General features: G+C 41.4%; 1 protein-coding gene across 2 annotated transcripts in view; it reads left to right on the top strand.

The window, feature by feature from the left end:
* Positions 1-27,863, top strand: part of SPAG1 (sperm associated antigen 1) — a 70,596-nt gene that overhangs the window by 24,780 nt on the left and 17,953 nt on the right. For both annotated transcript variants that reach the window (XM_047728569.1, XM_047728568.1), the window contains exons 9-13: positions 2,840-2,946; positions 7,898-8,057; positions 20,159-20,515; positions 20,795-20,894; positions 26,187-26,339. In XM_047728569.1, coding sequence (XP_047584525.1) covers positions 2,840-2,946; positions 7,898-8,057; positions 20,159-20,515; positions 20,795-20,894; positions 26,187-26,339 — 877 coding nt within the window. The remainder of the gene's footprint in view (positions 1-2,839; positions 2,947-7,897; positions 8,058-20,158; positions 20,516-20,794; positions 20,895-26,186; positions 26,340-27,863) is intronic.

The following is a 27,863-nucleotide window of genomic DNA, read 5'->3' as shown; positions in this document are numbered from 1 at the left end:
TTTACAGTTCTAGGTATCTCATCTAAATGGAATCATACAGTATTTATCTTTTTGTTACTGGCTTATTGAACTATCTTTTTATCTGAAAAATATCTAAGTGTAATTTAATATAAAATTTCTGACATTAATATAATAAGCCCTTGCTTGAGGTCTAGAACCTTCTGCCAGTAGCGTTTTGGGCGTTTCCACTTACATGTCCATAGACATTTTATTTATTTGTTTTTATTTATCTATTTGAGAGAGAGAGCAAGAGAGCGTGAACACAAGAGGGGTGAGGGGCAGAGGGAAAGGCAGATTCCCTGCTGAGCAAGGAGCTTGATGCGGGGCTCGATTCCAAGACCCTGAGATCATGACCTGAGTCAAAGGCAGCCGCTTAACTGATTGAGTCACCCAGATGCCCCTCCATAGACATTTTAAATTAAATGTGCCCAAAGCTAACTATATCTTTGTTTGGATTTCCTGTCTCAGTGGCTGCACAACCTTGCTGTGGTCTGAGCCTGACTATACAGGTCTAAGCCTGACTATACAAGTCAGACTCCACTCTTTCTCTGTGATGGAGAAGGAATCACTCCACAAGGGAGCGACGTAATTTGTAATAGACTCTATTTCTTTAAATGTTACGGATTTGAGGAAATATAAACACTTAATTTTTTTTCACATGGAATGTACCCTTGTGTGCCCCGTGAACATGGGTGTGCAATAGCCATGGGCATGCTAAAGGGGGACATCCTGGAACATCAGCCCAGTCATTGCCATGGATTGCCCTCCTTTTGCCGGCAAAATCCTCTTGTGCCTGTAATTTGTCTCTGTCACAGAGTATGGGTGGGCTCCCAGTTTTAGGAGGTGGCAAAAAAGTTTGGCAATCTCCTGATGGGCTCCCACCAACACAGTGCCAGCACTGTGCCAGGTTCTTGACATGTATTAACTCCACTAATTTCACAATAGCTGAATAGAGGTGCAGATACTATTGTTAGTACACTCAGTTTACAAAAGTGGGAACTCAGGCATAGAAAGATTAAGCATTTCACCCACAATCACACAGCTAGCGAATGGCAGACAGGACTCAGCACTGGGCAGTGGACTCCAGAGCCCACACTCAAGCACAGTGCTCATCTGCTACCAGAATGACTTTATGTTTCCACTTTTCCTTGTTTGAATGATTTCAAAAGCACCAGAATCTTCACTATTTAAAAAACAAACTGCGGCGCCTGGGTGGCTCAGTGGGTTAAGCCTCTGCCTTTGGCTTAGGTCATGATCTCAGGGTCCTGGGATGAAACCCCGCATTGGGCTCTCTGCTCAGCGGGGAGCCTGCTTCCCCCCCCCCCCCCCCCCCCCGCCTGCCTCTGCCTTCTTGTGATCTCTCCCTCTCTGTCAATAAATAAATAAAATCTTTAAAAAAATAAATAAATGAAAATAAAAAATTAAAAAAAAAATAACAAACTGGATAGAGCCAAGTCTAGTAATGAGTAGGGCTAGAAAACATTAAGAAGTCTTACGTTGGCTTAAGTGATTAAATAATTTCCTTTTCAAAACTTTATGTTTAACTCAAAATATAATTGTTCTAAATGCAGTGTGGTATTTCAGTTCAGCCTGCAACAGAAAAAGGCATTAGAGGAAAAACTAGTGAAACGCAACTCAAGCCTGTAGCTTAGTTAATAATAATATACCAATGTTAATTTCTTGGTTTTGGTAAATATTCCAAAATTAGGTAAGAAGTTAGCATGAGGGAAAGCTGGAAGGAGGCATGTGAAAACTCTCTGTATTATCTTTGCAGCTTTGCCATACATCTAAAATTATTTCAAAAATAAAAAGTTAAAAAAATGATAACTGTTATATCATGCCTACTTCTTTATGGATGTTCCCTTCTGAGTAGTAATAGTAATAGCTAAACTTGTACTTAAAGTATAGTATACAGTTTGGGTTAAATTTATGACACAATGATTTATCCTGTAGATTTTCATGGCTCATTCTATGTTGTAAGATAGCATATTAAAATATATTGGATATAAAACATAAAAAAATATATTGGATATAAATTTCTCGCTTTTCAGAATTTCTAAGCCTCATTCTTTTCAAAATAATAACTTACTATACGAAGTTCTCTGATAATACAGGGATAAGGATGGGACTATAAAGGCATTCCTTATTAGTATTACTACTAAAATAATTCAGTACTAAAAAATAATTGTCGAATGATTTGAAATATACAGAAAATCTGACATAAATTACCAAAGTGTGCTCAATTTCTGAACTGAGCCGACTTCATGGTCAGGATTCTGTCAGTTCCCTGTGTGAAATACCTTCTTCTAATCATTTTACAGGTTGCTATAAAGGCTTTGCTAATGGCTCGTAGTCTGAGCCATCTGCCGGTCAGCAATGTACTAAATTTGAGTAAAGGATTTTCTCAATTTTCATAAAAGGCAAAATAATACTAGTGGTGATAATTAAGAGGAATATGTTACTGTTTCTTGAAAAGCTTCCCAATATCGCAGTCCGGCACGGTGCCTGTGAGGGTACAGTCTCTCAGAGCTTGAAGGAGCTGGCAGGGCCTGGGGCTACTGGAGGACCAGGTTGTGGGAGGGGCTGTTGCCTGAGGCAGCCTCCTCTGTTTACCCCAGTATCATTTTCTATACACACAACAGTCTGAAAATGGGTGTCATTAAGCTTTGCCCAATTGCACACTAAGCTGTTCTATTTGTATTCGTCTACTTGAAAAATAGCCTCTCACCATGATACCACATGTTAAAAAATACAACTTTTTTTGATAAATTTTCAGCTCTTCTGCGCCGTGCCAGATACCACATGTTAAAAAATACAACTTTTTTTGATAAATTTTCAGCTCTTCTGCGCCGTGCCACTACATATAAACATCAGAACAAGCTCCAGGAAGCTATAGAAGATTTGAATAAAGTACTGAATATTGAACCTGATAATGAGTTGGCCAAAGTAAGTACAGAAAGTGATTCCTCACCTAATTCTATAGTTGTTCTTTTTTATTATTATTTTTTTTTCAATTTTTAAAAAGATTTGGGGGCACCTGGCTGGCTCAGTCGTTAAGCATCTGCTTTCAGCTCAGGTCATGATCCCAGGGTCCTGGGATCGAGCCCCAAATCGGGCTCCCTGCTGGGCGGGGAGCCTGCTTCTCCCTCTGCCCCTGCTTGTATTCCCTCTCTCGCTGTCTCTCTGTCAAATGAATAAATGAAATCTTAGGAAAAAAAGATTTTATTTCTTTGAGAGAGAGAGTGAGCTAGTGAGAGAGACAGCACAGTAGCAAGGAAGGAAGGAGAGGGAGAAGCAGACTCCCTGCTGAGCAGGGAGCCCAATTTGGGGCTTGATCCCAGGACCCTGGGATCATGACCTGAGCTGAAGGTAGATGCTTAATCAACTGAGCCACCCAGATGCCCAGTTATTTTATTTTTTTAAAAGATTTTATTTATTTGACAGAGATCACAAGTAGGCAGAGAGGCAGGCAGAGAGAGGGGGAAGCAGGTTCCCTGCTGAACAGAGAGCCCAATGCGGGACTCCATTCCAGGACCCTGGGATCATGACCTGAGCCAAAGGCAGAGGCTTAACCTATTGAGCCACCCAGGCACCCGCAGTTATTATTTCTGTATTTGTTAAAATGACATCAGTCTTGTTGGATGAATGATGTTGAGAATTAGGTTACCGCTTTAAAAACTAGGTCTATCCCAAAAGAAAAGAAAAGAAAACAAAACAAAACAAAAACTAGGTATATCCCAGAAATACCTGAAAGTGTTAATATCTATTTGAAGTGGAAGAAAGCAGGCTCTGAAAATGTCCAAATCTCTAAGCCTACTTCTGAAGGACATTTATTTATTTAGATATGTAACATTGTGTATAAGGGTACTTGTGTTGATTTGACACATTAATGTGTTGCAATACGATCACATCTTAGCTTTAGCGAACACCTCTGTCACGTCACGTAATTATTATTATGTTTGTGTGTATGGCAAGAACAATTAAGATCTCGTCTCTTAGCAACTTGGAAGTTTAGAATACAGTCTTGCTGACTATAATCTCTGTACGGTACCTTAGCTCTCCAGGACTTGATCAACTACTAATTGCAAGTTTGTATCCTTAAGCCTGTACCTTTCTGGCTCCTAGTAATAGTCATTCTACTTTCTGTTCTTGTGAGCCTGTCTTTTTTAGATGTGACAGGTAGGGGATATGATACAACAGGAATATTTGATTTGTCTCTTTCCTACAGTGTTGTAGAAAATGCTTTTCTCTGAGGCAATCTCAATGTATTATGCAGAGTGGTATAGAAGTTTCCTAGGTAGGATCAGGCACGCGCTCCGTGGCCACAGAAGAGTGCATGGTAAGCGTAGTGCCACTGAGGACATTCACAGCCTGACTGAGCAGACCGACTGAGGTATGCAACCTGGGGGCTGTTTTGAGGCCTAACGACTAGAATTAAGTGTGAGCTGTGAGATTTTACCCTACTTACAAATTAACAAGATGGTCTAGCCGAAGAGAAAAGACTTCTGGGTCAGACACAAATGACTCTCATTCACACTACAGCAAACTGATGAGCTTCAAGGTTGTGTCAGCTCCCCTGGCCCCCAAGTCCCATGGGGGTGGTGCAGAGTGACCCAGATAGAGCTGCTCTCATTGGTTTGTATCACAGCTGAGGAATCCCAAATCCCAGACACCTCTGTCTTTTATAATGGGATACAAGGAAACCTGCCCAAAATTCCATTATGGAGGGAAATATCTTTATTTTACTGGAAAGCACCTCCTCCTCTCTTCTCTGAAGAGAAATACTCTGTTTTCCAAGACTGCTCTCAGTAACACATCTTTAAAAAGGTGGTCCAGAACAAGTGTTATTTATGCCACTGTTCACAACATACTTAGAAATGTGAGAAACCCATGGAGAACTGTCTTCCAGCAGTGAGTTGTCACTGTTTCCACACACACCTGTTGGGTTATCTGTCTCTCTCTCATCTCTGGCAGTTGAAGTCCTATGTATTTGTTAAGTTACCATTTCAGTGGATTGGGTTTAGGGACTGGCTGAAGAACACATCTTTTTCCCATAGTACTTTCATTTTATAGTGGTATATTTATTGAAAAGTTAACATGACAATATTCTAAAAAAAAACTGAAACAAGAAAAACCCCCTTTAATGTCACTACACAATGACTTAACCATTGCCTCTTAACCAATGCAAAGATTAACTCAAAATGGATCATATACCTCAGTGTAAAACCTGGAATATAAGAGTTCTAGAAGGACACATAGGATAAAATCTTTATGACCTTGGATTAGACAAATCTTCCTTAGATGTGACATAATGGCACAATCATGAAAGGAAATATTGGTAAATTGGACTTCATCAAAATTTAAAAATTTGTTCTTTAAAAGACATTATCAGAAGGAAAAAAAAAAAGACAAGTCACAGACTGAGAAAAAAATATTTGCAAATTGTATATCCAAAAAAGGACTTGCATCGTGAATATACACACGGTCTCCAACTTACAATGGCTTGGCTTAACAACTTTTTGACTTTATGGTGGTACAAAAGTGATAGGTATTCAGTAGAAACCAAACTTCAAATTTTCATTTTTTTTCCCGGACTAGCAATATGCTGGGCAGGGGCAGCGAGCCACAGATCCCAGTCAGCCATGCGCTCATGGGGGGAAACGGATATACCCACAGCCATTCTGTGCCCAAGCAACCATTGTGTTGTTGACTTTCAGCACAGTATTCAATAAGTTACATGAGATAGTCATCACTTTATTATAGAACAGGCTTTGTGTTAGAGGATTTTGCCCAACCTTAGGCTAATATAAGCGGTTCTGAGCACGATTAAGGGAGGTGAGGCTAAGCAAGCTATGCTGTTTAGTAGGTTAGGCATGGTAAATGCGTTTTCAACTTACAGTGGGGTTATTAGTGTTATGCCCCAATAAGGGGTCCGTGATTAAAGGAGCGAGACTGATACAAGGCAAAGGTCAAGAAAGCTTTATTTCGCGCCAAGCATCAAGAATCTAACCGAACGTTTGGGGATGCACCTCTTACAAGAGAGGGCGACCCTTCTCTGTTTCATAGACTAGCTTTTAAGGGCAAAGGCCATGCAGTCAGGCCTGGCCACTCTCAGGTGACCAATGAGATTGAAACCACAGGAAACTCCACAGTAATGCTAGGTGACCAATTGAATTACAGTTTCCCCTAGTAGACATTTGAACCAGCCTGTTACACCTTGATTAGGATTGGCGCCAAAAAGGCTCCTAAAGGGCGGGGCCCCTACTCCTTGGTAGCTAGGGAGACAGTATGCAACCCCCCACTGATCCATGTCTCCACCTGGCCTGACCCACCCTTGTATCTGGGCTTTGTTACCTGGAGCTGGTTTCCGGGACTTGTTTTTAAGTGAACCCCCCTGGGGGAAGGGAAGCAGGGACAGTTTAAGGGTTAAACAACAAGGTTTTTGTTTAACCTCAATGAAAGCCTCTTGCTAAAATATAAAAATATAAAATAGGTCCTTACAATTAGGGCATAACCCTCATTGTAATTTGAGGAAGATCTGTAAGAACTGAAAAGAACTCTAAAAACCCAATAATAAGAACACAGGCAAATTTTTAAAAAAGCAAAATATTTGACTATCAGACTCTTCACCAAAAGAGATATTTGAATAGAAAATAAGCATATGAAAAGATACTCAATATCATTAGTCACTAGGAAAATGTAAAATAAAACCACAATGCCTGGGTGGCTCAGTCGGCTAAGTTTTTGCCTTTGACTCAGGTCAAGATCTCTGGGTCCTGGGATCGGGCCCCTCATGGGGCTGCTGCTCAGCTGGGAGCCTGTTTCCTTCTCCTCTCCTTATGCTCTCTCACACACTCTCTCTCTCTCTCTTTCTCAAATAAATAAATAAATAAAATCTTTAAAAAAAATGGGAAGAAACTTTTGGGAATGAGGGATATAGTATGTCAAAACCTATCAACATGTGCATTTTAAGCATGAGACTTTGTGAACTATACCTCTGTAAGCTGTTAAAAATGGGCATGGGTGGGGGAAGGAAAATGTTTTGATATATACATATTTTTCATTCTAATTGGCATAAAACATAAAACTTTAAACATAAAACTTTAAACGTTAATCTAAAAAATACGTGTTGTATGATTTTATTTTTGTAAAACTATCTCTGTTTGTACATATGTTTCAAAATATATTAGAATATGTCAGAGTGTCAGAATGTCACTGTTATCAGAGTGGCAGGATTTCAGATGATTTCTTTTTTTCATGCTCATTATGCATTTTTTTTTTTTTAGCAATGGACATGTATGATTATAATCAGACAAAGCAATGAAGTTATTTGAAAAAAAAATCACCATAAAAGTGTTGTCCTATGTATCTTTATTCACTTTTTTTTTTAAAGATTTTATTTATTTATCCAACAGAGAGAGATCATAAGTAGGCAGAGAAGCGGGGGGGGGGGGGGGGGTGGGTGCCGAGCAGAGAGCCTGATGTGGGGCTCTATCCCAGGACCCTGAGATCATGACCTGAGCTGAAGGCAGAGGCTTAACCCACTGAGCCACCCAGGCGCCCCATCTTTATTTATTTTTTAGTATTTTCATATAGCTACCTGACAGAATGGTTATATATATATATATATATTTTTTTTTTTTTTTAAGATTTTATTTATTTGACAGAAAGAGATCACAAGTGGGCAGAGAGGCAAGCAGAGAGAGAGAGAGAGAGAGAGGAGGAAGCAGGCTCCCTGCAGAGCAGAGAGCCCGATGTGGGACTTGATCCCAGGACCCTGAGATCATGACCTGAGCTGAAGGCAGAGGCTTAACCACTGAGCCACTCAGGTGCCCCAGAATGGTTATATTTTTAATTAAAGGAAAACATTTCCTTTAACATGGTGATTATGTTGCAGAAGTCCTTGTCGGAGGTTGAGAGAGATCTGAAAAATTCTGAACCTGCATCTAGGGCTCAAACCAAAGGGAAGAGAATGGTTATCCAGGAAATAGAAAACTCAGAGGATGAATGTGGGAAGGACAGCGGAAGAGCCCAGGAAGACGGCAGTGGAGATAAGAGTAAAACATTTTTCCTCTTTTGGTTACACAAAAACCTCCCTTTTTGTATGGGCTGGCTCAAATTTTCTATTTCTACCAAAATTCTTAGTCCACCAAAACTTTTCTAGCTGCACCATGTAAATCCACAAACAAGTTTGTTCTTTTTTCTTAGGGAGAGAGATAAGGGGAGGGGCAGAAGGAGAGGGGGGAGAGAGGATGGATACCAGCAGCAGACCCAATCTTATGACCCTGAGATCATGACCTGAGCTGGAATCAAGAGTCAAACACTTAATTGACTGAGCCACCCAGGCGCCCCAAGTTTTTTTCTTACTGTTTTTCTTAATACAATCTCCCCAACCCATTTTTCTGCTTAACCAGACACCTTTCCTCTAGTGTTCAATTCAATTCTTGTTTATCATGGTATGTTGACATTATTGATAATTTGCAAGTTAACCTTAAATCCCTCTCCTAGATGATTGTTTTGTATACAGCTACTTGGTTGTCAACCAAATGTGTTGTCTTCACAGGGATGAATGCATTGTTGGGAAATTGCTTATGTGCCTCTCAAAAATTTTTTTAAATATGCAAAAGAAATAGGTATAATTTCACTTCTGGTACCATTTTTTAAGAGAATCTAGACTAGATAAACTTCATTTTCATAATATATAGTAATGATAGTTATATCACCTTTAAGGGATGAGATGCACCTATTCCCATAACAAGGGTGGGGGTACGACTTTACCCCTTTTCTGAGAGCTCCCAAGCAACCAAAGGGAAAGTAACAGTTTTGAAAATTATTCATAGGCAAAAATTAACTTGTAAGTAATTTGACAGAATAGTTTAATTTTGAGAGAAAAGTAGAAAATGTTTAGCTCATTCAACTTAAAGTAAAAATTTTAATATTTTTAGTACAGAAATATAATGTAAAATATACAGCTCAAGACAAAATATCAGTGCAATCAGGGTAAAGACAAAAGGAGAGAAAAGAAGGGGGGAAGAGAGAAAAGGAATCAGAGTAAGAGCACCACAGAGATAGGAAAGGAAGAGAGGGCATCAAAGGGATGAAAAAGGGAGAAGTTAAAGTAAACAGTTTTTCAAGGATTGAAACTCATCTTTCAGACAGATTTTAAATAAATTCTGGCAACAAATATTGTTCTAAGGGTTTATATTTTATCTTAAGATGTCAAGCCAAGTATCTTAAAGGAAATCATTTAATATCTTACCTGGGACAAAATACAGTATAAACTAGATCAGTTGATCCTATTTGTAAATTATTATTTAAAAATTTACACAGACTAAAAGTGGACTTTTGTGCTATACAGATCTAATAGGTATAAAATCACATGACAGGATATAGAACAATTCCATCATGTCAAAGACTCCTCCTTGCTCTCTTTTTTTAAAAAATATTTTATTTATTTATTTGAACAGACAGAGATCACAAGTAGGCAGAGAGGCAGGCAGAGAGAGAGGAAGGGAAGCAGGCTCCCTGCCAAGCAGAGAGCCCGATGCGGGCCTCAATCCCAGGACCCTGAAATCATGACCTGTGTGGAAGGCAGAGGCTTAACCCACTGAGCCACCCAGGGCCCCCCTCTTTGCTTTTCTTACGGCCAAATTCTTTCCCCAACTGAAACCTTGGTAACCACTGGTCTATCAAAATTCTTCAAATTTTTGGGGGCTGGGAGGGCAACACAATTTCTCTCCCACCGGGACTGTTATGACAATTGTTATACCACCTAGAACTTGTCCCACAAGTCCTTGGGGATTTCTTTTTTTTCTCACTCTCTCCATTATTAAGCTTGAAAAGTTTCTATTGATCTATATTCAAATTCACCAATTTTTTAACTCTCTGATCCCAAAACTACTGTTGCTTCTATTCAGTGAATTTTAAATTTTGGTTACTGTGTTTTTCCATTCTAAAATTTCCATTTAGTTGTTTATTTTATTTTTGTTTTTTTTAAATCTTTCAATTCTCCGCAGTTTTTAAACCCTTCTATCCATTTCAGGAGTGTTTGCCTTTATTTCTTGGAGCATGGTTATAATAGTCACTTAAAGGGTTTGATAATTCACATCTGTTTTAACTGGGGTCTGGTATTTCTTAATCATCTTTTCCCTTGCCAAATGTGGAGATTTTCTTTCTTCCTAGTTTATTAGATAGTTTTGTACTGTATACTAGCAACTTTAAGTATTATGATATGTGATTTTCAGTCTTTCTTAAATCTTATGGAGAATTTTTTTAGGCAGTTAATCAGTCTGGTTAGGTTTGGGTAACAGTTTTCCTGCCCAACTTCTGTGGACTGGGATTCTAATGTCAGTTTAGTTTCAGAACCTTTGCAGTGCTATTTGGATCTGTTCCACCTGTACACCACTCAGGGACCAGCCAGGGTCTGGGCAGTGGTCTTTCCCTGTAATTCACTTCTCAAAACATTTAGCATGATGTTTAGGGTCACTATGCAGACGGATTGCCTGGAGGGAGAGACCAGTTCATATGCAGTTGTTATCTTGAGTTTCCCCTTCTCTGTGATTCTTCCCCACTCCTCCTGGTGCCCAGAGGTTTTCCTTCCTCTTCCTCCAGCTAGAAAGGCAGACTTATACTTTCCCCTTTCTACTGCACACTTCCCATGACCCTGTGCTTCCAGGACCGAGCAGCAAGAGGACAGAGAAGAACAGCAATGGGAACATTCTTGGGACCACAGTTTCTCTGACCAGAGATAAGGGTTCCTCTCCCTCCAGATTTTACGTGTACCTACTGGCTGTCATGACCACTGCAGCTGATGTAGGATTGGCTGGGTGTTGGGATTGGACAGAAAGGAAAAACAAAACAAACAAAAAAGAAACCAAGATTTTGACACAAGCTCTGGGTTTTGGACAGCCTTTGAACCAGGATAGGAGATGACAGAGGAAAGAAAAAGGAGCAGCTCACTGCTGGTCTGGTGGTATTTCAGGTTCTAGGCCCTTTTCCCAGCTAGCCTGCTACCATTTACTTTTCAGGGTCCTCCTGTGGCTACTCCATCAGTTCTGTCTCAGGTTTCTAGTTATATTGAAGGGGAGAGATGGGTAGAGTGTGTTTATTCCATTTTGACAGAACTGCCTTCCTCATTACTATTTTTCTGAAGGATTGGCACATTTGAAGAACTACAAAAGTTGCTTATATAGGTTATTTTATTTAATCCTCTAGGAAGCTGTAACCCACACTTTTATACATTAGGCAATGGAAGCCTAGAAAGTTTCAGTTATTTGCCACATTTTCATGGGCTGTTAATCACATGGCTAGGGTATGGGCCTAAACCTGTGTGACTCCAAGTCTATCTCATAAAAGTGGGTAGTGGATGCCAACTAGGAGAGCATCGGTTCCATAAAATCCAGACTGAATGTCACCAGGCTGCCTTGTCAAACAAACACGTAATTTGGTGTTTATCTCCCTCGTGCTCACTGGTATTGTACCAACAACTCTTATTAGAAGCTGAACCTATGTTGAAGAGCAAGTGAGTTAAAGACCACTGTGATTATTTTTGATTAAAAAAAAAAAAAAAAGCATAGGAACTGAATAGACAGTTTTCCAAAGAAGACATTCACATGGCGCATATGTATAGGAAAAAGGTGCTCAACATCACTAATCATCAGGAAAATGCAAATCAAAACCACAATGAGATATCACCTCAAATGTGTTTGAATGGCTGTCATCAAGGAGATGGGAGGTAACAAGTGTTGGTGAGGATGTGGAGAAAAGCGAACTCCGTGCACTGTTGGTGGGAATGCAAACTTTTGCAGCCAATATGAACAACAGTATAGAGGGTCCTCAGAAGATTAAATGTAGAGCTACCCTATGGCCCAGCCATCCCATTTCTGGGTATATGTACAAAAGAAATGAAAACACTGTCTTAAAGAGATATCTGCACCCCTGTGTTCATGTCAGCATTCTCCAGAGCCAAGACATGGTAATGGTGCAGGATTTCTTTTCCTTTGGTGCTCGTGGTTCTTGGTCATGCCACTTTGAATTATGAAGGGGTAGACCAGACAGTGGTGGGCAGCAAAGCAAGGTTTATTGAGCAATAGTACAAAGCTCCCAAAGAGAGAGGGGACCCGAGAGGGTTGCCACTGGAGTTTCTAAGTCTAGGGGTGTTTTGGGCTTGTTGGTGGGCTCTTTTAATCTGATTAACCCTCCACTTGGGCCTTTCATCCAATCAGGCTTTTGTCATCTATCTGTCACATGGGAAAGGGTGGAAGGCTCCATCCAGGGTGGTGTAAAATCCTTTTACGGGTGGTTTCCTCTTAGAGTGGGGAGCTATCCTTGTCCCTTCCTGCCTTTCTTCCAACTATCCATCAGTAACAACCGTAAGTGTCCTTCAGCAGATAAATGGAGACAGAAAATGTGAGACACATACTCACCTACACTAGAATATTAGGCGACAGAAAAGAAGGAAATCTGCTGTTTGCAAAAGCATGGGTGGACCTTTAGGACATTATGCTAAGTGAAATGAGTCAGACAGAGAGAGATGAATACTGTGTGATCTTATTTATGTGTAGAATCTAAAAAAACCCAAACTTGTAGAAATAGAGAGTAGAATGGTGGTTGCCAGAGGTGGATGTTTTGGGAATAAATTGGTCAAAGAGTACAAACTTTCACCTGTGAGTAAGTTTGGGGAAGGAAATGTACAGCATGGTGACTACAGTTAACACTACGATATTGTATACTGAAAAGTTGCTAAGAAAGTAGATCTTTTTTTTTTTTTAAAGATTTTATTTATTTATTTGACAGACGAGATCACAGTAGGCGGAGAGGCAGGCAGAGAGAGAGAGAGGAGGAAGCAGGCTCCTCGCTGAGCAGAGAGCCCGATAAGAAAGTAGATCTTAAATGTCCTCATTACAAAAAAAAACTTATCTGAGGTGATAGGTGTGCTAGGTAACCTTACTGTGGTAATCATTTTACAATACATATCTATATCAGATCACCACCTTGTACCCTTTAAATGTATACAGTGTTTAAAAAAAAAAAATGTATACAGTGTTCCCGTCACTTATATCTCAAAGCTGGGGGGGGGGGTTGGAGATACTAAAGGCCCTCCTCCCACAAACAGATAAACAGGAAAGGGCTAATCATTAAACAATGAGTAATATTCTGTGATTAGAAAAGTGAGTCAGCAAAATTGTTGTGTAATATCATTTAATAGGTTGATGTTTCTCTGAGTCAGGTGTTAACCCTAACATCAGAACCACAGAACAATGTTCCTGTTCAGAGCTCCAAGCAGCCAGAGCTTTAAGAAAACCATTTCTTTTCTCCTTTGTTTTCTTTTTTTGAGAGGGAGAGCATGTTGGGGGGTGGGGATGGGGAGGAGGGGCAGGGGGGGGGAGAGAGAGAGAATCTTAAGCAGGCTCCGGCCCCAGTGTAGAGCCAAACACAGGGCTCCATCTCCTGACCCTGAGCAAAATCAAGAGCCGATGCTTCACCAACTGCGCACTACCCAGACGCCCCTAACCGAACCATGTATGATCTTGGCATTTGTGCCCCTCAATAATTATTTTGTAGATTAGGGAATACATAAAAATATGTGAGATTCTGAAAAGAAAAATGTCTTGATAGGAATATAAATTTTAAGACTAGTTAGTTCCCTTTTATCAGGAAAGCAAATCAAAATTAGGTGGAATAAATGGCTGGAAGCCCAGAAGCAGTCCTTTTAAAATGAAATAAAGTCAATAGGACTGTCTCATGCTCACCTCTACCAAGGTCCATTGTTAGAGGACATGTAGAAAGAGGTCCTGGAGCCTTGGACAAGACAGGAGAAATGCAAGTCACTTTTAGGCAATCCTATTAAAGCCCAGAGGAAGGTTATCAGGATGGGATCCTTGCATGTGTTTCCCCTTCCCACCACATTCCAAGAGAGAATTCTTGGTCATTATGGGGTATGGTGCAGGGAGCGCTGAAACCCCTGGGAAAATGCAGCTTTGAGTGTTGTGTAAGCTCTGCTGGTAACACTGCTCCCTGTAAGGGCCGCCTGGGCTGGGCAGGCCCCGCTCACCCCTACTAAGGTATGACGTAGCCAGTGCAGTTGGTTAAATAGACACTGATCACTGGCTCTGTGTCAGGTACGGAGAGAAGACAGCTGACACTTGGCCTCCTAGGGACTCATCTGAAGAAATACCTATTTGCTAGGCTGATTAGACCCAAGGATTTGAGTTCCTGGGCTTTCTTGGGAATTCCCCATCACTTTGTGTTTTCCTTCCCTAGTGGAGAACATTGAGACATGACCATCAGTGTATGACTAGCTGTCAGAGACTTTGGTGTTTATTCTGTCTTCTTACAGAGTCTGAGAGAAGTAATCACAGGAAAGTAAGCATCTAACCTCCCTAGTCCTGCTGATGCTTAATCCCTACTTAAAAATGAAATATAAGAAGATTAAGTAGTAACTTGCAAGCCAAAGAATAAAATAAAGTTATTTCTCTTGTCTATGTCAATTCTATGGCGGGATCAGGAAGGTGGAAGGGTAGGGATTTCCAGGAGTTAAAACAATAGATAAAATTGGGCGCCTGGGTGGCTCAGTGGGTTAAAGCCTCTGCCTTCTGCCCAGGTCATGTTTCTAGGGTCCTGGGATCAAGCCCCCGTCGGGCTCTCTGCTCAGTGGGGAGCCTGCTTCTTAAAAAAAAAAAATTATGCTCAGTTAAAGGAGCCAGACACAAAAGGCCACATATTTTATGTTTCCATTTATATTGGAAAACTCCGGTGGCAACCCTCTCAGGTCCCCTCTCTCTTTGGGAGCTTTGTACTATCACTCAATAAACCTTGCTTTGCTGATCTACTTTCTTAGCAACTTTCCAGTATTCTCAGCAGAGGCAAAGCCACAGAGACAGAAAATAGATTAATGGTGGCAAGAGGAGGGTGATGGAAGTGACTGTTAATGGGTATGAGATTTCTTTTTGTGATGATAAAAATATCCCAGGATTAGACACTAGTGATGGTTGTACAACCTTGTGAATATATTAAAATCCACTAAATTTGAAAAGGGTGAATTTTATGAAATATGGATTATATCTCAATTTAAAAAAAGAATGCTTATTTCACTTTACTCTTTTTTTTTCTTTTTTTCCATTTTACTCTTGACAACAAAGGATACTTTACTGTTTTTTTTGTTTTGTTTTGTTTTAATCCCCCATCTAGGTCAATTTGATGGGAGAGAAAAAAATCTACCTTTAATTTTCTTTTTTTGTTAGCAATACAAAATTTGTTGATCATTTAATTTCTCCGTTAGTGATTAATTGTTCATATGCTTTGTTCATTTTTGTACTGGGCTCTTTTAACATTTTCTTATTATTTTGTAAAAGCTCTTCATATTTTAAGGTTATCGACCCCTTGCCATTTGTCCTTGTTTGTCATTTACCTTTTAATTTTTTTTATAGTATCTGACTGATACTGGTTTCTCACTTGTATTTTTTTGACTTTTTTTTTTTTAAGATTTTATTTATTTAACAGAGAGAGAGAGCATAAGCAGGGGGAGCAGCAGGAGAAGCAGGCTCCCTGTGGAGCTCAATCCCGAGATCCTGGGATCACAACCTGAGCCAAAGGAAGATGCCCAACCAACTGAGCCACTCAGAGCGCCCCTGGTTTTTTTCACTTTTCCAGTCAACATCATTCACCTTTCTTTTCATGATTTTATTTATTTTTTTAAAGATTTTATTAATTTATTTGACAGACAGAGATCACAAGTAGGCAGAGAGGCCCGCAGAGAGAGAGGAAGGGAAGCAGACTCCCTGCTGAGCAGAGAGCCCAATGTGGGGCTCGATCCCAGGACGCTGGGATCATGACCTGGGCAGAAGGCAGAGCCTTTAACCCACTGAGCCACCCAGGCGCCCCTCAAGTACAAGTTTTGTGTGTGTGCATATGTTTTTAATTTTCTTGGGTACATAACTAGGAGTAGAATGCTGGGTTATTTGGTAAATAACTCTTGTTTAACTTCTTGAGGAACTGCCAGGCTGTTTTCCAAAATGGCTCCACCATTTTATAGTCCCACCAACAATATATGAGGATTTGAATTCCTCCACATTCTTGCAAATGCTTGCTATGGGTTGCCATTTTGATTATAGCCATTATAGTGGGTGTGAAGCGGCAACTCCTATAGTTTTGATTTGCATTTTTCTAATGACTTATTACATTAACCATTTTTATGTGTATATTATTATTTTTATTTGTGTATCTTCTTTAGAGGAATGCTTATTCAAGTCCTTTGCCCATTTAAGAATTAGCTTGTCTTTTTATAGTTGCATTATGAATATACTTTATATAATCTGGATACTAGACCCTTGCAGGTAAGATATATGACTTGCACATAATTTCCCCCTTTCTGTGGGTTGTGTTTTTACTTTCTTGATAATATCCTTGTATGAAAAGTTTTTAAATTTGATGGAGTTCAGTTTATTTTTCTCTTTTCTTGCCTGTGACTTAAGTGTGCTAAATAAAAATCCATCATCAAATCCAAGGGCATGTAGATTTACCCCATGTTGTCTTCTAAGAATTTTGTGGTTTTAGTTCTTATATTTAGGTCACTGACTTATTTTGATTGATTGAGGTAGGAAGGAGTCCAACTTAGCTTTTTCTTCAGCATGTAAAAATCCAGTTGTCCCAACACCATTTGTTAGCCTATGCTTTCCCCATTGAATGGACTTGACATCCTTGTCAAGAATTAACTGGCCATAGATGTATGCGTTTATAGAATCTCGGTTCTATTCTATTGGCCTTGATGTCTATCCTTACGTCAGCACCACACTGTTTTGGTTACTGAAGCTTTTAGTAAATTTTGAAATCAGAAGTGTAAGTCCTTTGATTTTGTTATTTTTTTTCAAGATTGTTTTGATTACTCTGGACCCCTTAAATTCCATATGAATTTGAGGATCTCCTTTTCCATTTCTGCAGAAAAGCCTGTAGAATTGTGATAGGGGATTATGTCAGATCTGTAGATCACTTTGGATATCTTTACACTAAGTCTTCCTATCTATGATCAAGAGATATCTTTTCATTTACTGTTTTTTTCCCAGTAATTTGTAGTTTTCTACACACAAGTCTTTCACCTCCTTGGTTAAATGTATCCTTAAATATTTTATTCATCTGGATGCTACTGTATATGGAATTGCTTTTGTAATTTTCAGATTGTTCATTGCTGGTGTATCTTGTACCCTGAAACTGCTGAATTTGCTTTTTGGCCCTAGTAGTAGTAGCAGTAGTAGTTTTGTGTGTGTGTGTGTGTGTGTGTTCTTTAGGATTATATATACCCCCCAAATATAAACACATACACATAGACACACCCATATATATAATATAAAATATATGTAATAATCATGTTATCTATTAATAAATAGTTTTACTTCTTCCCTTCCAATATGGATGCTTTTTTATTGTATTTTTTTTTCTTGCCTAATTGATCAGGCTACAACTTCCAGTATAATGTTGAGTTGCAGTGGTGAAGACAGCATCCTTGTCTTGTTCTTGAACTTTAGGGGAAAGCTTTGGGAATTTTACCATTGAGTATGATGATGTTGATTGGGTTTTTCATGAATGTAGTTTATCATGTTGAGAAATTTCACTTGTTTCTAGTTTTCTGTTTTTTATCATGAAAGGGTGTTGGCTTTTGTCAAATGCCTCTTCAGTGTCAGTTATGGTCATGTGTTTTTTTCCCCCCTTATTCTATTAATGTGGTATGTTCTGTGATTTTGCACTGTTGAACTACTTCCTGAGATAAATCCCACTTGGTCATGGTCTATAGTCCTTGTACTATGCTCTTGGATTCGGTTTGCTAGTGTTTTGTTGAGTATTTTTGCATCTACCAACTACCCAAGCTACTGAAGCCTACTGAACTAAGTCCTCATGGCTTTAGATCTAATGGTCGTTGGTAGGCCTTAGGCAGCTGAGGCTGCTGGCCATCCCTTCCTTTGATACTTACTATTGTTGACTCCCTCCTCCCTAAAATATTCTTTCTTCTTGGTTTCTGAGGCAGTGCTCCCTCCTGGGCTTTCTCTCATTTCTAGATACTCCTCCATCTCCACTGAAGATTTTTCTTATTATCATTCTTTATGTGTTAGTATTTCTTAGGGATCCTTCCGGAGATCTCAGTGACCTCATCCACACCCAGACTCTAGTGATCCTATTTATATCAGCAACTCCCAAGTCAACTGGGACTTATCTGAAGATTCAAGATAGGCCACACCTCTGAGCTGCATTTAGAGCCACCTTCTGAACAACTCTTCTGGAATGTCCCCAGGTAGTACAGTACACACCAGGACTCACAGGTCTTTCAGGATCAGGCCTTGGCTTACCTTTAGAGACTATCAGAGTGGTTCAAGGACATTTCAGTCTTAAAGAGAGAGGTATGGCTTTTAGTTAATTTTGGTTCATTTCATTTGAATTCCATAAAACAGTTATGCTGATTTCTAGCTCTCTTGGCTCTGGGACAGCCTTTAGCTTTTCCCTTCTGTCTTTGTTGCCTCATTTATAAAGTGGGGGAGATAATACTAGGTATAAGGATTAATGATAATGAAAAATGGTATATGTAAAAATCTTGACCCATATGATGTTCTAAATAATCTGCAGCTCTTTAGTAACAGTACTGGTAAGACCTGAGGGGATAACATACAAAGGAGTGGAGAATAATACTAAATTGTCTATTGTTTCTGCTGATAGGAATCTGTGCTTTCATCTGTTTTTATGCTGGGTGGGGACTTGAGCAGCAGATACCAGACAAAGAAGACTGGAGTCTTGCTCTGATAATCCTACTGGGTCCAATCTGGGGATTTATTGTTATAACAAGATCTTTTTATTGTTTTCATAATGAAGCCTCTTTTGTTTATTACACTGTATAGAAACCCATATTTACTAATTTGTCTGTTTTTATACTGAATGATTGCCTTAGGTTGACCATCCACTGATTTTCATTTAAATACTGGTGGTTTTCAATTCTCCTTGTCCTTGTGGTTCAAATCCTGGCTTTACCACTCATGAAACACAGGAAAATACATCCACTAAAAATCAGATTAGAGGGGCTGGCTTAGTTGGGCTCAGTGGTGCGGTCTGCCACTCTTGATCTCCAGGTCTTGAATTCAAGCCCTATGTTTGGCATGGAGCCTACTTTAAAAAGAAATCAGGTTAGAATTTGTTGGCAGTCTCTGTACTTAAGTTTTTTTTTTTTTTTTAAAGATTTTATTTATTTGACAGATCACAAGTAGGCAGAGAGAGAGAGGGAAGCAGGTTCCCTGCTGAGCAGAGAGCCTGATGCTGCTGGATTTCAGGACCCTGAGATCATGACCTGAGCCGAAGGCAAAGGCTTTAACCCACTGAGCCACCCAGGCGCCCCATGTACTTAAGTGTTTTTTAACAGTGCTGTGAAATAACTGCCTTGTTTTAAATATTGGTAAGACACCTATCCGTGAAATATTTATACATCATTTTCATATTTAAAAATAATAGATTCAGTAATCAGTTATTAAAGCTCTGATTAATGCCTGAAGTCTTTCGATCATGATCAAAGGAATTTAAGCTTGAATAAGGTATTGTAATGGATGTTTTTTAAGTCTCACTTTAAAAACTTGGGGCCTATATTATGTAATTTCTTTGCTAAATTCATTTTTAAAATTTTAAAAATTCATTTTAAAAATTCATTTTATTTCACTTTCAAATTATCTTTTTCTCCCAGTTCTTTAACATAAGAAAAGGGGCACCCCGATCTTGGGTGCAATGATCGTACTCAAGGTTTGGTAAGTTCATGCACTCATAAATCGGAAATAGGAGAAAGGTACGTTTTTGTAAGCTGTACCTGCCACGGATGCTTTGACTCAGGGAATAATTCTGAGGAGCCGTGCTCGCGTCCCAAGCCCGTCGGCGTTCAACCAATTAACTACGGGGTGGCTCGGTGCGTGGCCCGGGGAGCGCAAGGCTCCGCACTCGGCCCCGCGGCAGACGTGCCCCTGGAGGTGCCGGGAACAGCGCTGCCCCGCCCGCCGGGGCGGTGCCCGCCGGGCCTCCGCCACGACCCGCCCCCGCGAGCGCTGCAACGCGCGTCTGCGCCGGGCTCCCCCGCGGCCGCCCGGGTAGGTAGTTTCTCCTGATGATGCAAACACTCGCTTCCCGCATCCACTTCCCACAGAGGCCGCGGAGCCGGCGGGACCCGGGAGCGCCGCCGAGCCGCGCGCCATGGGCAACATCCAGAAGAAGCTGACCAGCAAAAGCGAGGGCGGCAAGCGGCCCGAGAAGGGCGCGCCGCGGCGGGGTCGGGCGCCCGGGGCCGGCGCGGACAAGCGGGGCCGTCTGCGGGCCCCAGCGGCGGCGGGCAGCGGGCGGGGCGCCGGGGACCCAGCCGCCGACGCCTCCGCGGGCCCGGTCCCCGCCACCGCGCTCGGCCCCGCGGACCTGAAGAGCCAGGGCAACGAGCTGTTCAAAAGCGGCCAGTTCGCCGAGGCGGCCCTCAAGTACTCGGCGGCGGTCGCGCAGCTGGAGCCCGCAGGTAGGCGAGGGGCGGCGGTCCCGATGACAGACGCTCGCGCTGGTGCGGACCGGGCCCAGCGCGGGGTGGGACGGACCCGAGCGAGCGGCACCCTGGAACGCGCAGCACGTGGCCCGGCGGGGCGCGTCCGTCCCTCGCGGGCTCGCCCTCTGCGGCCACCGCGGGCACCGGGCGGCCTGTGGGACCGCAGTGCCCCCCGGAGACCTCAGGCGTCCGCCTGCTGGGGAGCCGGGATTGCGCTAATGGATTTTAACCGTGTTTAATGAACTGTGATTTTAGGAAGTGGAAATGCAGAGGATCTAAGTATCTTATATTCAAATAGAGCGGCGTGTTACCTAAAAGAAGGAAACTGCAGCGGCTGCATTCAAGATTGTAACAGGTAAACGGCGCGTTTTCAGGTTTGTCAGCAGTGTGATGAATGAATGCAGTATTTAATTTCTTAATGAATTTTCTGCATGAATCTAACTTCTTAGAGACTTTAAAGACATGTTAATTGAATTATACATAAAAATGATAAGTTTTTCTCCTTCATATATACGAATACAATTAATAGAAGACTGCGAACTTTTTTCATTTCCACAGCCACCACCTTAATCCATGCTCTTTTCAGGTCAGTTCTAGACTTTGGAGAAGCCTTGCGTCTAGTCTCTTTGGCTCCTCCACTGTAGCATCAGAACAACTTTTCCTGAAGCATTATTTTTGTGGTTCAAACAGGTATTCCGTGGCTCAGTGTGGTGTTGCAGAGAATTATAAGCTCCTCTTACCACCCCCTCCCCCCAACGAGCTTTCTGCTCTCATTTGGGCCACTGTGATGCCCTCTGCACATGTTTGCCTTCTGAAATCCCTGCTCAGTTGCCTCCTCTTCTTTGCCTTCCTGGTCACCTCAGGCTCCCTGGTCCCCTGCATGGCTCTAACCGGCACACTGTCACTCTCACACCTGTGGGTACTTGCGTTATCCACTACACTCGATTTTCAGCTCCGTGAAGTCAGGACCCATGTTTCAGACTGTTTGCATCCCTCAAGCACTGTAGGCATCCATGGTACTCAACAAGTTACATACTGAGGTTGGTGAATGTATTTACATGAAAAATTTGTTTTCTTCCACCATCAAGTAATAAGCCTGTTTCAGAAATCCTTTGGAAGGAAGCTACTAGTAGTGCATCTAAAAAATAAGTTGTGTGTTCTGGCTTGACCCTCACAGTCCTGGTTTACTCCTCTTGTCTGGCAAATTACTAACATCTCCCCTTTTCACTTTCAGAAGCCCTAGGTTGAACAATAACTTGTGTGGACAACCTCATTATAAGATGAACAATTTATTATTTTTTTCAGTGTTAGTATCAGTGTATTGATATGGGTAAAAACTTGCTACTATCTGTGCCTACAGTTTAAAAAGAAGGTGTTGAGGGGCTTGGATTTTTTTTTTTTTTGCCAATTTTACGTATTCAAATTTAAAATAAATACTATTCATAGTCACTTGGCCCTGACTCTAGACCCCATGCACTATTGGGCTGGCTCACACCGATTATTACATTTTTAGGAGCTGATTGAAGTCACATCGGTAGCTTGAAATCTGCCATGGTTGAAGTACTGACACCATGAAAATTGGCAGGCACCTCAAATCTGGGTTTTGCTGGTTGGAGAGCTGGTTGGTAAACATTTACCACTGCATTTAACTAATAAGACCATACGAATTTGTGGAGTATCAAAAACATTGTGATATGCAGCCAAGAACCTTTACAGCACAAGTGTCTGTGGCTAACACATTAACCTTTAGATTTATCTTGGGTCTTTCTACAGTGAGCGAGTTCAGAGCTACGGTTAAAAGGTGGGAACCCTACAGTTAGAGCTACAGCAAAACAGCGGGCTCACCTTAATCTTAAGTGAGATGGTTTAAGGTAGCATTTTCTTGCTAAAATTTGTTGTGTTTCAGTGTAGATCTGGGAGGAAGTCAAAGACGGGATTCTAGCCCTGGTGTGTAAGGAGGCTAGAATGGAGGTTTGTCTGGAAGGAGCAGGAGACCGGCTTTAGGGTGGGGAGGGAGATGGGCGGTGGTGTAGTTAAGATGTCCTTAGATAAGAGCTGTGTTCTAGGCCAAGGAATCCTGTTTTGCTGGTCAGTACTGACCGCTATGGAGCCCGACCTACTTAGGTGTTTTCTTGATACCTGGCATGTGAGTCCCAACCTACGGGGCATGAGGTGATTTTACTCCAAAGCAGTGAACCTCAAACTACTTTTAATGCTAGAAACCGTGATTTGCTTTTGTGAACATGTTGAAATAAATGTATTTTAATCTGTATGAACTAGCAGTCATTTAGTAGCCAAAGTAGGACTATTTCCTTTTCACTTCAAGAAAATTCCATACATTTTCATGGAAACCTATGTTTTAGTTTTTCACTGAATTGTCTCCACTCTTCGGAGAGTTGTTTTGTGTGCCATGAGCCCTTATTCCAAGACAAGTCGTAGTAGGAGTCAAACTTAAGAAAAAAACAAAAATAAACTCACGGGGGCAAACTTTCAAATAAGGGAGAGAGGGGAACCTGTGAATTAACTTTCATAGCTTGACCTATGAAGAATAACTTTTGATACAGTTTGGGGGAAAAGTGTTTGATTTTACACATCTGAACTCCTGGGGCCTGCTCTGAAACACTTCCTCTGAGGTGTGTCCTAGGGGTGTGCTGAGAGGATGGATCATTGTTAGGAGAGTAAGGGGTTTTTGAGGAGCTCAAGGGGACTCTGGGCCTTGCCCCTCTCCAGACCACAGCATCTCCATGTTTCTATTTTAGTCTTCAAGGTGAACCATGAATCAGGGAAAAAGTTTAAAACCATTGTCCTAGCAATTGCTTTATGTTTTCAGAATTGTATATCAGCTAAAAACAAAAACAAACCCTCTTTTCCCATGCTAGAGAACGTTTTGAGGTTATCTACACTACACCAAAAAAACCTTTCAGTGACTTTCCATTGAGAATAATTTGACAGATTGACTAAAAATGAATGTTGCCTTGTAATTCTCTGCTTTTGCTCCTTTTTTGCTACTCTCTGACAGGCTTCAAATTAAAACTCGGCAGGGTCTTAACTGTATTAACTTGAATAGTTAAGCCTTTGTGAGCTCTGGCTTAAAAGTTCTGTTTTTATGAATGAATGCCCCCTTTTTTTTTTTCTTAGTGGAATTTCCATTTATAAGCTCATATTCATTTTCAGGATTGTGGTTACAGAGAAAAAAAACCTTGCATTTACTGGGCTGGGAGTGCTGAAAATTGAATGCATCGTCTCAGTGTTATATTCTGCGCCTGCCTGGGATCCGTCTTCAGTGGCTGAATAGCACCTTGGGCATTGGAAGTCTGGGGGGACATGGGGTAGTTGTGGTGACATTGGGTAGTTGTAGGGGTATCATACACGTTTGTCATCTTGGTTCATGTTGTTAATATCCCCTAAGTATGAAACAAAGCTAGATTTAAGGCAATGGTAAAAGTGATCCTTGGGGCGCCTGGGTGGCTCAGCGGGTTAAAGCCTCTGCCTACGGCTCAGGTCATGATCCCGGGGTCCTGGGATTGAGCCCCGCATCGGGCTCTCTGCGAAGCAATGAGCCTGCTTCCCTTCCTCTTTCTCTGCCTGCTTGTGATCTCTGTCTGTCAAATAAATAAATAAAATCTTTTAAATAAATAAAAGTGATAGATTCTTTTGCTCAGAGATCAGTTCTCTGGTGTTTTAAGAGTTTTTACTTGATCTTAGTTTTACTTTTTTTAAAAAAATATTTTATTTCTTTGACAGAGAGATACAGTGAGAGAGGGGGCATAAGCAGGGGGCGTGGGAGAGGGAGAAGCAGGCTACCTGCTGAGCAGGGAGCCCGATGCAGTGCTCAATCCCAGGACCCAACATGACCTGAGCGGAAGGCAGACGCTTAATGACTGAGCCACCACACGCCCCTTAGTTTTACTTTACTTTAACTTTCGTAAGTTATAAAAGTAATACACGTTTTACAGAAAAAAAAAAAATTTAAAACCCAGTGCAGTACAGAGGAGATCCTTAAAATAACCCACAGTGGTAACACCCAGGCAGAACAAAATTGGTTAGATCTTACAGCTGGTTAATGACAGCCTCTATGGTGCGCAGCCTGGGAGCACACCCGCCTTTGCGGTGGAGTATCTGTACAATGTGGAGAATTGTGAATGACTCCAGCAGAGTTCCCTTATTTATGGTGTTTTTGTATGTGTGTGGTAGGCAAAGCATAGGTTTGTTCAGGAGGTATTGGCTGAGTGCCTCCCATGGGCCAGGTGTTGATCTGGGCCCTGGGAACAGGCACTCTCCTGGCTTTCCCAAAGCCAAAATTCAAAAGAACTGCCCTGTGGGCGGATCACACTCCTTTCCCCTCCATCTCCTCACCTGCAGCATGAACTTGAACTTGCCCCCTTGGGCAGTTCGGTGAGAGTCTGCAGTGGCAGACGTGTCAGGTGGCAGGTGTTCTGTCAGCTTCCTCCTTGCCAGATCACTGTAGATAGGGATAGACAGCAGATCCCCATGACTGTTGGAGAAAAAGTAAAGCAGCCCTCACTTGTGCTTTCCCTGAAGCCCGTTACACATCCACTGTGAAAACTGCTTGTAGCAGAAGAGTGACCCTGAGAAGCAGACCTGCCGTCCTGATATGGGGCGCCGGGGCCACAGACACTTCCTGCTGGGTGTTTAGCAAGTAGGTTTTTCCTAGGATTTCTGCTTGCCATGTTTTACAGTTTCAGTTACGTTTGCAAAAACGAAGAGTATGATAGTTTTCATTCATAAATATGGTCTCTGGATTGTTCTGTTTCAGAATGTAATGAAGTCTGTTGTTTGAAGTAGCTTTAAACAGTTACTTCAAACAAAACCAAGGAACACAACCTTGAGATACATCTCTGGTGATGTTGGAAATACTTCATAGCCTAAAAAAATGCAAGATGAAAATTCATGACTTCTAAGAAATCATCATCTACTTAATTCCTTGATTCCCTCTGGTCCATTTTTGAAGCCCTTTGCCAGCAAGTAAATCATAATAAACTGAAGTTAAGGGAGCTGTTTTCAAAATGTAATGCAGGTTTTTGTGGTTCTGTGCTGAGATGCCTTATTAAACACAGGTGTGAATAAAAATTTTCCTTTTAATCCATCATTAGGTAACAAGAATCTGTTGAAAGCTAACTTTGTATTTGGTGCCATGGTTGGCTCTGTTAGGGCAGAGGGAAGGGATGGGGCATTGGAGAGGGTGGGGCGTGCTCTCTGTTGCCAGGGAGCTCTGTCTCAGTGGGGGAAAGAGTAAATGCTGATATGCTTTGCTACAGGTTTAAAATAAAGGAACTGGGGGCACATGGGTGGCTCAGTTGGTACATCCGACTCTTGATTTCAGCTCAGGTCATGACCTCAGGTTTGTGAGACCAAGCCCCTGCATCAGGCTCTGCACTGGGAGTAGAGCAGCTTAGGACTTTTTCTCTCCTTCTCCCTCTTCCCCCACCCAAAGTAAATAAAATAAAGGAAATAACCGCAAGTTTGATTGTTCTTTAGCCCTGAGTTTGTCTTTCTGGTGTATTCCTGTGTCCTTCATATGAAATACCAACTGTGCCCTTATCTGAAAGTCTAGTACTATAGTGTATATTTAGTTATTAGAAGCTGAGTAATTTTCAAAACAAATGACATAATATTTTTGTCTTAGGGCTCTGGAACTTCATCCATTCTCAGTCAAACCTCTTCTTCGTCGAGCAATGGCCTATGAAACTTTAGAGCAATATCAGAAAGCTTATGTGGATTATAAAACAGTGTTGCAGATAGACTGCACAATCCAGCTAGCAAACGACAGTATTAACAGGTAAGCCAGCCTGAGGTGGTGCCTCAGGTCTTACTGTTCTTTACTGAAATTACATGTTTTTCTCTCTCCCCTCTGAGAACACTGTCAGAGTGTAGACAAGTCCTCAGTTACTCACTTTGCATGCGTGGTTTTCACTCCCATCAAAACCAGACGGTTCTCTCTCTCGCTTAATTTCTAACTGTCCTATAATCCACTTTGAGTTGTCCTCTAACACCTTTATATTTGTGTCCTGGTCCATTAATTACAGTAAATTTTTTTTTTTAAGCTTAGGATATAGATCTTTGCTGTTCCGAATGCTCAGAATTTAATTTTATAGTATTTGTAAACGTCTGTGGCATTAGGAAGGTGTTCTCAGTGATGTTGTAAATCAGTAGTAATTCTAGGACAAGATCCAAGAATGTAGTGAAAACTGCCGTCTCGAATCTTCTCCTACAGGGTTTTTGCACATACTCATTGCACCACATCTGTCAGTGGAAACATAGCCGCTTATTGTTTCTCCTCAGGAGAGTGGATGTCTTCATGAGCCTGCTAGATTTTGTGTTCTGTGCCCTTTAAATAGACACTCATCATAGGATGAGTATTAATTTATCATGGTGAAATAGCAAAGAATTTGGATCTAATTTGTATTATGACCTATTTGCCCCCTGAGTGAGCATGGGAAGGTAAGAATTTCCAGACTTCATAAATTGCTTTCAGGTGAAATTAAAAAATTATGAGTTGGATAATATTGCTAGTTATGTATACTATTTTCTGATCCCATTTGTCCAGAATATACCTTACTCCGTGCGTTACACTGTGCCCTGTGTTGGTCTGCTGTACCATGCCCCGCCCTCCCCCCAAGACAAAAAAGGAAAAAATAACCTAGTTTTTCTGTATTTAAGCAAACCAGAATATAGCTAGGGGAAGAAATATAAGACAGATTATCCCCAGCAGTGAAAATATGTTAGTAAGGTGGGGAGATCACATGGAGGCCGGGCCCCATTGTGTAGGCTTCAGTTGTTGGAGAGCGAGCGCCTGACGTGGTCTTTGAAGAGGACTGATAGGACAGGAGGAGACCTTGAGCAAATTGTGCAAGAGGAGAATGGCATTCATTTTATCAAATCATACCTTACCTCCCCCACAGTCCCACTGCACTTTGTAGAAGACTGTTAGAAAGATCTGTATGTAGCGCCAACAGCCATTTCCTGGAGTGTCCATTCTGGTTCCGCAGAACCTGTCTGACCCATGTCTGAAAGGGATATTCATTGGTTATTGGACCTGGAATGGGGCCACATCGAGCCTTGGGCTTTCACAACCTCCTTGATCTTGAGCTTGCAAAATTTGGACAGCGTCACCTGGCACAGCTGCCTTGCAGAAATGTCATCCTCTGCCTGGAGACACTTTTCCCCTTTTTGGCCCAGTTAATTCCTTCCCGTCCTTTAGGAGAGGACCTGATTCCTCCAGGAAATGACTTTCCCCGATAGACCCACCTACGCTCCAGCGTACATGTACTTCAGGCGCCCTTCCCAGCTCCCCCGGAACACT

The sequence above is a fragment of the Lutra lutra genome, chromosome 4 (assembly GCF_902655055.1).
Source record: "Lutra lutra chromosome 4, mLutLut1.2, whole genome shotgun sequence".
Taxonomy (NCBI): Eukaryota; Metazoa; Chordata; class Mammalia; order Carnivora; family Mustelidae; genus Lutra; species Lutra lutra.
The sequence above is the reverse complement of the archived record's forward strand: the minus strand, read 5'-3'. Positions and strand labels throughout refer to the sequence as shown.